We start from the raw sequence: 10,236 nt of genomic DNA on the forward strand, positions 1-10,236 counted from the left end.
GTTGTGACCACGATCTACATATGTAACCTCTTTACACTAATTTGAACCTCGTCGCTTCATCTTACCGACCATCTAGGTTGGGCAATGATTTTCGCATTTTTTCGAGTTTAAGTTAGTGTGTGCTATAGATTAAACAATGGAATAAGAAATAACTTATCATTAAAGAATATTGAAATAATTTACAAGTGCTTTGGCTACTAAGTTTTTTTGGACATCTAACTCATACTCCTTACTATGGTGCCTTGTTAGAACCCCTTTAGGAAAACCCTTCTTGAAAAAAAATCATAAGGTCATGAAAAAGAGTACATTAGGGAGCAAGGTACACCTTCTAACTGTAGTACTTCTTTAAGTTGCATGCATGTCACGACCTTGGAAGTTCATTTTCTTGCAAGTCAAACACTCTAAAGTAACCATTTTCCAAGACTTCAAGGATATTGTAAGGTTCTTTCCAGTTTGTAGCCAGCTTTCTTTCACCCGACCTTGGTGCTTTGATGTCATTCCGGATTAGTATGAGGTCTTTTGTGGCAAAGTTATTTTTTACGACTTTCTTGTTATATCTTATGGATACCCTTTGCTTTAGTGCTTCCTCTCTTATCCGAACTTGTTCTCGAACTTCTAGAAGGAGATCAAGTTCTTCTTTTTAAGTACAGACGTTTCCTACTTCATCATAGAATCTAACCCTTGGAGATTTTTCATTGACTTCTATAGGAATCATGGCTTCTATGCCATAAGCAAGTCGAAAAGAAGATTCTCCAGCTGTTGAGTAGGGGGGTTATCCGATATGTCCACAAGACTTGAGGGAGTTCATTGGCCCATGCTCCTTTTGCGTCTTGTAGTCGATGCTTCAACCTGGCTAGTATGACTTTATTTGCAGCTTCAGCTTGTCCATTGACTCGAGGGTGCTCTACTGACGTGAACTGGTGCTTAATCTTGAGACTTTCCACTAAGCTTCTGAATGTTAATTCGGTAAATTGAGTTTCATTGACCGTGGTAATAGAGTGTGAAACCCCAAACTGAGTGACTATATTTTTGTAGATGAACTTTCGATTTCTTTGAGTTGTAATGATTGCCAGAGGTTCTGCCTCAATCCACTTAGTGAAATAATCAATCTCCACTATGAGGTACTTCACCTGCCCAGGATCTTGTGGGAATGGACCGAAGAGACCTGGGTCCAATTTTACAAATGGCCAAGATGAGGTGATGCTGATGAGTTCTTCTGAAGGTGCTACAAGGAAGTTAGGATGCTTTTGGCAAGACGGACATTTCTTGACAAAGTCGTCTACTTCCCTTTCCAAGATCGGCCAATAGAAGCCAGGTCGAATCAATTTCTTGGCTAGTGACCGAGCTCCTAAGTGATTTTCACATATGCCGCTATGGACTACCTCCAGAATTTCATTAGTCTTGGAGGTCGCCACACACTTTAGTAAAGGTGTAGATATCCATCTTCTATAGAGAACGTTGTGGACTAATGTGTAGTTTTGTGTCTCCCTACTTATGAGTCTCCTTGCTTCACTTTCTTCTTTAAGGATGATATCGAATTTAAGATATTCAATGAAAGGGTTCATCCAACCCAAGTTTAGATTGGAGATAATCAATGTGTTCGACTTATCGACCTCCTTGACCATTGATAGTATGTAGAGAGTTTCCTGGATCAAGCTCCTGTTGTTGTCCCCTAGTTTAGTGCTAGCCAATTTCGAGTGGACATCGGCTCGGGTATTGGATTCTCGAGTTATATGTCGGACCTCTGCTTCCTAAAATTGAGCTAAGTGTTCCAGTGTTTCTTTTAAGTACTTCTTTATATTGGGGTCCTTAGTTTGATAAGTTCCATTAATTTGAGAGGTTATTACTTGAAAGTCACTAAAAACGACTAACTTTGTGGTCTCGATTTTTTTTACTAGCCTCGAGCCAGCAATTATGGTTTCATATTCTGTTTGATTATTGGAAGCTGGAAACTCAAATTTTAATGAAAGTTCTGTAACACCCTACCATAAAGTCTTATGCTGTAGTTGTAAGTTGTAAGTCAGAGGTGGTGAGCTATTTCGACATCTAAAACTTAAAAATACGTATATAGTATTTGAAGAATAATAATATATCTAGGAACCTATAAAAAAAATATTAACAGAACAAAAATTACATCGCACTCAAAACGTTAACAATATAAAGCTTTGATATACAAAAACAAAATATATATATATAAATATATATATATATATATGTAAAAATTTAAAAAAAAATACACGGCAAATACTAATTTCGATTTACGAAAATAAGGCCAGCTAGGATAATATATTGTTTTGGACACTGATTTTCCACAAAGCGCGTTAAATAACAAGTTACTCTAATAAGTAATAACCAGGAAAGTTGCATGATATGGACTATGGAAAATGAAGAAGGAATAAGTCAATAAACATATTAAGAGTGATGACCAATACACAAAATATTTTTATTTTTATTTTTATTTTTCTTCAATTCCTTTCAAATTTCCTATCACACTTAATCAAAGCGACAAATCTTTTTCATCAATGCTCAAGTCCTCAGACTCAGTGTGCTAAGAGTTGAAGAAGTCCGACTCTTCCTCACCATCTATTTAAAATTTTAAAACATATTTTCTCTAACTAAAATTCTTACCAAAAAGAATTGGCGGTTTCTATAAACGAAATCATATATATAATGTCATGTACAATAATCTTACTGTGTTTTTAAAACGTCATTCCTACTAAATTAGAAGTCTAAAATTATATATATCATATAAATTGAGAATTAGTTTTATATATTCACAGTCTAATTTAATTTCACGTATATAATATATATATATATATATATATATATATATATATATAAAAGTAAATTATATCTAATTTTTTCTAAAATAATATGTAAATTATTTTTTATAATATCACATCTTAATTAGATATTTATTTTTAATTTGAGTTACTATCTTAATCATAGTTAGATTATATTATAATTAAATTTTTAAAAGAGATAAATATATAATGGAAAAGTGTAAGGAACCAATGGAATATTTGTACAATGTGTACAATGAGATTTAGGATGTTGGATTCAGTATTAGAGATATAACCATTAGTGTTTCCTTTTTCTATCGGCTTAAGCTTTTGAGATGAGTGGTTTCATGACATGATAATTCAAAAGGTCAAGAGTTCGATCTTTGGTGAATTCTAACACCACCCTTCCTCACTAGTCGGCTTATAATTTGATTACAATCAATGAAGTGCTGTGACTTGGGAGGCGTGACGAGGACGAAGGAATCGGGGAGAAGTGAAAGACTGAAAGCCATTACAGAAATAAATGAATACTTTAAAAAATTACATAATTATTCATTTTAAAAATTAATTTAATTATACAATAGTCTAATCATGGTTAACCTAATAACCAATTAAAAAGTGACATATCATACAAAATAAATTACATATTATTTCACGAACAGTAGAATCCACCATTTTTTTTAAAATGTAGATGAACATCTTTTTTAAAAGGGCTTTGATTATTTTATATTGATTTAAAATTCAAAATATATTAAATAAAAGCATACAATTAGTTAACAATAACAGTTGAGAATATGATGTTTTATATTAAGAATTTTCACATGAAATGTAATATACGAGCAAAGAAAGTTCAAAGATCCGTAATTTTGTGTGAGCAAAATTAGTCTTAATTAATTATCTCTATTTTACGTAAATTTATAGTCTTACATAGTTAAACTTTTAATTTAACTATTAATTTTTTTTATATACAAATATACATAGATCAGTTGATTTTAAAAATTTATATTAGTTCATGTGATTTTATGATTTAAATTATATTATTATTTTATATTTTACATATTTAATTAATTTTTTAGATTTAATGTCAAATCTGAATTTTTACTGCATTTGTCTAAAAAAGGGCACCGAGTTATTTTTTGTACCATTTACATAAAATGATCCTAGTCGAAAACACTCTCATGATAAATTATTTTGATTTAAAACAAGAGCAACAGATCAATAGTTAGGTTTTCTTATTGATCGTTAATTCACAAGAAGTTGAAATAATAGATGATTCATCTATAATCTATTCATTAATAGAAATAGTATATTTTATTCAAAAAAACAGAGTAACTCACATCATTACAGAAAAATAATTAAAAAAAATAAAAGGAAAACACATGAAGCTAACACAGTCTCTTATCTGCATGGCCTCTCCTGCGCTTGTTTTGTTAATTATATCCACAAAGAAGTCTGGCAAGCCACAGGGGTTTAGCAGTCTTGATAAACAACCTTCCAAGGAACATCCCAAATACCACTCCGCATCCATATCCCACTGCTACTGACTTCCACCCAAATAATGATTCTTTTGCCTCAGCAAACACTGAAGGTGGTTGTTCTTCATCATTGCCGCATGACTTTGACAAAGGGAATCCACAAAGCATTGGATTATCTTTGTAGGAATCATTTTGGAATGTATTGAATTGTTCTCCTGTTGGTATCATTCCCTCCAATTGATTTTTAGAAAGGTTCAAGACAGATAGGAAATTCAAATTTGTCAAAGCCATAGGAATCTCACCTTTCAATTGGTTGCACGAGAGGTCTAACCATTCCAAACTTGTTAAATTTCCCAGAGTTTCTGGAATCATACCACTGATTTTATTGTAAGAAAGGTTAAGTCCTTTGAGAGAACTTAATTCTCCAATGACATGTGGGATTCCTCCTTCAAACATGTTATTTGACAAGTCTATAGTTGTGAAAGTGGTTAATATTCTAACTAGCTCCATGGAGTGACCTTTGATAATGACCACTACTGAATCATTGTATGTTGTTCTCGAGCTGACAGTCATGTATGACAAACCAGGAGGATGATGAGTACTATCATTCAAATCCTTCATTCCTTGAAAATTCTGAAAGAATGAGGTTGGCAAAGGGCCACTAAATTTGTTGTTGGAAACATCAAATATTCTCAACTTTGGAAATGGATGTTCGGCACTCAAACTAGTGATGGTACCATGAAACTTATTTGCTCGTAAACTGAGTACCTTTAACTCCTGAAGCGTTTCTAGCCAACTGGGAAACACATCCTCTATGTTATTCTCTGCAAGATCCAAAACTTCCAACGATGTGCAGTTAGCTAAAGACTTTGGTATTGAACCCTCTAGTTGGTTGTGGTTCAATTTTATAGTTTGAAATTGGTTGCCTTGAGAAAAATTTGTTGGTATGCTTCCATGAAAGTTGTTCACTTGTAGATCCAAAATACTGAGAGAAAGAAATGCTCCCAGACACTGAGGAATCAAGCCAGACAAATGATTGTGAGACAAGATGAGTGCACTGAGGGAGCTTGCATTGCAAAATGCTGAAGAAACGGTACCAGTGAAGTTGTTGTTTGAGACTGAAAATATTTGAAGGCCATTTGGTGGAATTGGAAGTTCTCCTTGCAGCCGATTGAAACTAAGATCTATATAGTAAATGTTCTTCCATTTGTGCAAGAGATTACGACTAAACCATTTGGGAATCACCCCGTCAATTTTGTTATGAGAAAGATCTACATAGGCCAGGCTAGGTGAGAAATAGTCAACATTATTGTTATCAAAATTAATAGAGAGAAAATTATTGTAAGATATATCAAGAGTTTCTAAAGATTTGAGCTTTGAAAATTGGTGAAAGTCTACATGACCGCTCAACTCAGTTGATGATAAATATAACTCTGTTAGATTTTCAAGTTCAAATATTGAATTTGGAAAACTACCTTGGAGTTTGTTATCAGAGAGAGACAACGTTTCCATAGAATAAGTCGAGAATTTACCGATTGGTCCTACGAACTTGTTGTTACTAAGATCCATATATGTCAATGAAGACAAAGAAAAACACCAATCTGGGATTGTCCCATTTAATAAATTATGGTCCAAATAAAGAAATTTTAATATTGAGAGTTCAGTGATATTGCTTGGAATTGGGCCTTCTAAATTATTAGCTGATAAACTTAATTCAGAAAGTTGGGTTAGATAAAACAATGATGGCGGCAGCTGACCTCCTAGACTGTTAGAATCAAGTGACAAAGATTCTAATTTGGTGAGGTTGTGGAACACATCTGGGATATGACCATTGAAATTATTAGCACTAAGATCTAAGACGGTGAGATGTTTGAGGTTTGAAAGCAAAGATGGGATTTCACCATGAAGTGTGTTTTCTGCAAGGCCTAACACAGTTAGTTGAGTGAGGTTCCACAAAGAAAGAGGTACCAATCCATCAAATTGGCAACTCCCCAGAGATAGTTGGTTAAGAGACTTCAAATGGCCAATGGAATCAGGTATTTCTCCTGAGAATACTGTGTCAGTGAGATACAAGATCCTTAGAGGAGTGCTCCAGTTAGACTTTGGAAGTTCAACTTTGAGGTCTTGATTATCTGACAAAGTTAGTTCTTGGAGATTAGGTAAACCAAGTATGCCGATTGGAAAATTCCCATGCAACTTAGTGTCTCGAAGACTCAATGAAACCAAAGAAGATGACAAATTCATCAACAAAGACAGTGAACTTTCTCCGATGGAAGACATGTTTACCTCATCTAGAACTAGCTCTTTCAAGTTAGTGGTGTTTAGAATGAGTTTGTTCCATGTGGATGGATCAATTCTCAATTTGCTATATCCCATTTCATCTAGCGTTTCTGTACGTGAGAGATCAAGTGAGAATAATTTAGACAAGTGAGAAATTGTGAAGGGAATATCACCACCCAATGCTGAGTTTGAGAGATTGAGATGAGTGAGAGCCGCAAGGTCACCGATTCTAGAGGAGAGTGGAGAGGCAGAGAGATCATTGTAAGCGAGGTTGAGTTGTTGAAGATGAGTGAGATGGAAGAGTGTGCTGTTGGAATTGAGTTCACCTTTAAGCATGCTGCAACTGAGGTCGAGGCCAATCACGTGCCCTGACGTGGTGTCGCACGTGACACCATCCCACTCGCAACAGTCAGTATTGTTGTTCCAGGATGCTGTCTTGGGATAAGATGAACAATAAAACTCCGCCTGCCACCGCCACCACAAGTGTTCGAAGAATGAAGTGTTGACGGCAAATGAGTTCTTGAATTGGAACAAGTTTGAGCTGTCATCATGGTTACACAATGGCAACACTGATGATGAGGATGTGTAAGATGGAGTATGAATGATGAGTAACAAGAGTGTCAGCACAAAAGATGGCAATGCAAACCACCCCATTTCAGAAAGTTCAGATTTTTTTATTTGATGTTGGAAGAAGGAGAGGATTTGGGTATGTGTGTGGTACGCTGCATGCTTCCAATCCAAGAGTAAATGCAAATTTATAGAGAGCACCCCATGGGATAATAATAATATGCTTCAATTTTTAATATATTACAATTATAAGGGTGTAAACCGTAAAACACTGCAAATAGATAGTACTTCTCATTTACGATAACTTCTGACTTGCTACCATGAATGCGATTGATTTGAAATACTTGTTTGATAGTATTTATTGTGATTTGTAGAAACTAGCACAAAACAAATACCATACATAACTTGCATTGCATAATTAATACTTGAGAAAGTTTAGAGGTAAGCATTTTTATTAAAATTTGGTCAGTAATTAATCATTAAAAAAATAGTAATTTCACACTATTAAAAATATTTATGATGATTAATTAATGACTATAAATCACAAAATCTATTGGTCTTCTAGCACTTCTCTTAATACTTATGCTCAGTTTGCGTAACCAACTTAATTAAGCTCCTTTTGATAAAATAACTTAAACAGTAAATGACTCTGTTAAAAATAACTTATAAATAAGTTATTTTGTGTTTGGATTTTTAACTTTAAAAAACTTATTTTATAGTAATGTGACGAAAAGTAGAAGTATTATGAGAGAAGTCATTTTTTTTAACTTCTCTATAAAATCCTAAATAGCTTCTTAGAAAGTTGTAATTTGGTTTTAAAAATTGCACCAGACACTAATACTACTACTTTTCATAAGTCAAAAATTAAAAAAATTACTTCTAAAATTTCTCAAATGGGCCCTTAGTATCATTATATAATCTGCATTAATAATTTAATACAATAATATTTAAAAATAATAAAAATAGTTCAAATAGTCTAGTATCTATTAATTGTAACTAGATTAATTATATAATTTTAAATGTAATATATATATAATTAAAAATATTATATGTATAAAATTATAAATGTCATATTATATAAAATAATTTTAAATATTATATATGTCCCTAATATTATTGAATTTAATAATACTATTTGCATAACTTATCTTTCTTAATAAGAAATAGATTAGACCAGGGAAATATACGATGGAAAATGCAAAAGCATAAGAGCGATAACTAAAAAAAGTTTAATTAATCTGTTAATTTTTATAATTTTGTCAAATTTTTAATTAAATTTTTATATTTTTTTTAATTTAGTCTCTGTATTAAATTTTTTTTTAATTAGGTTCTTTTTAATGGTAGTTAGTTTAATTGTATAAGAATCTAACTAAAAAACATTAGTGCAAAAACTTAAATAAAAGAAAAAAAGGTATAAAGACCCAATTAAAAAAAATTAGTACAATAACTCAATTAAAAAAATATATATATAAGAACCTAATTAAAAATTTCACAAAATTATAGGACTAACAGAATAATTAAATCTTAGAAAAATACAAATGCTATGAGCAGTATTTTTAGCTATACTTTTAGTCAATATTAATTAATAAACGATTCAAATGATTAAAGTTTGTTAAAATTAAACTATTAGACTATTTTTACTACTTATTTAGGATATTATTCTTTTCTACGTACAAAGTGCAAATAACATTTCTTGCAATCTTCCTTATTACAACGACTACCTGGCTAGCATGCATATATACACGAAGATAGTTTTATTTGAAACTTTATTTATATCGTGGAAAAGTATAGGGTACTAACGTATTATTTGTCAATTTCTGCCAACTCTTATTTATATTTATGTTTTATGGAAGTGTGTTCGTAGATGTGTCTAATAATTAATATATTTTAAACACATATATAAAGAGACATATCCAGAAAATATATCTATAAAGACACTTCTATTAAACACAGTTATAAAAAAGATATTTTTATTAGACACATCCACAAACACACTTCTATGAAACACAATTATAAATAAGAGTTGGTAGAAGTTGGCAGATATACTGTTGGTAATTTAGTGGAACCGTTATATTGTAGCGTGAAGTGTGAACAGACAAGGATTTTCCACAACCTCTTTAATTAATACATAAAAGTAACACCTTCATTTAATTAAAGTGACAACTAACAAATGAATCTTTTTCATGGATGCCGGATAGAGATGAAACTCCTCCTTCCAAATGAAGAAAAGTCATCAAACTTGAGTTATACGTAGAGTTGAAGAAGTCATGTCTTCCTCACCAGCCATTTAATTAAAAAGGATATTCTTAAATAATTATTTTTTGTAAAAATTAAATCATAATGTCATAAAAAGACTATCTTCTTTGTCACCAGCGAGCCAAAATTTTCCAAAAACTTTGTATGTGATGGTGAACGTGCTTATTTTCCAAAATTTTCATAAAAATTGTGTCATCTGATCTAAGAGCGATTCACACTTTATTGAAAATATTGCCACTGTATATGTAATAGCAGAATAATTAGCAGTGTGAGAAAAATACATATTGCAAATTTTGTTATGGTTAGAGTTTAAATAATGTATGACATATTATGAGGTATTTGTAACTTGAAGTTTAAAACGAAAGCAACTATCTTCAATAAATTTTAAACCACTCGTATGCTATTCATATTAACAAATTATATATCATACACTTTAGTCCATAAACAAATTAAAGAAGTTCGCATTACAGAAAAGTAAAAGAAGAAAAAGCACAATATATATGAAGCTAACTCATTATATTTTATTTTCTATGATTTGCATGGCTACATATAGAAGTCTCGTTAGAGCCACAAGGGTTTCTTTCCCAGTCAAGACAAACCAAATTGTTATTCTTGGTTATCTAGTTAACATGAAAGGGCTCTCATACTTTGATTTGATAGTACATTATTGTGGGCACTGATTTTCCACAAAGCGCGTTGCATAACAAGGTAGAGTTAGCGTCATAAACAGTGAAGTTGCATGTTATGAACTACGGAGAATGAAGAAGCAATAAGCTGATTAAGAGTGATAACCAATGCGCAAAATATTGTTTTTAATTTTCTTTAACTCCTTTCAAATTTTCTATCACTCTCATATGCCAACTGAGAGTTGAAGA

General features: G+C 32.0%; 1 protein-coding gene across 1 annotated transcript; it reads right to left on the reverse strand.

Annotated features, from left to right (window-relative positions):
* Window positions 1-4,075: 4,075 nt before the first annotated feature.
* LOC112702221 (uncharacterized) lies at window positions 4,076-7,349 on the reverse strand. The gene has a single exon (XM_025753173.3). The coding sequence runs from the start codon at window positions 7,190-7,192 to the stop codon at window positions 4,214-4,216; it is 2,979 nt and encodes a 992-aa protein (XP_025608958.1). The 5' UTR covers window positions 7,193-7,349; the 3' UTR covers window positions 4,076-4,213.
* Between the last annotated feature and the right edge of the window lie 2,887 nt (window positions 7,350-10,236).

Source organism: Arachis hypogaea, chromosome 7 (genome assembly GCF_003086295.3).
Source record: "Arachis hypogaea cultivar Tifrunner chromosome 7, arahy.Tifrunner.gnm2.J5K5, whole genome shotgun sequence".
Lineage (NCBI taxonomy): Eukaryota > Viridiplantae > Streptophyta > Magnoliopsida > Fabales > Fabaceae > Arachis > Arachis hypogaea.

Coding starts and splice junctions, on each gene's coding strand:
- LOC112702221 (XM_025753173.3), bottom strand. CDS start 7,192: ATGGGGTGGTTTGCATTGCCATCTTTTGTGCTGACACTCTTGTTACTC.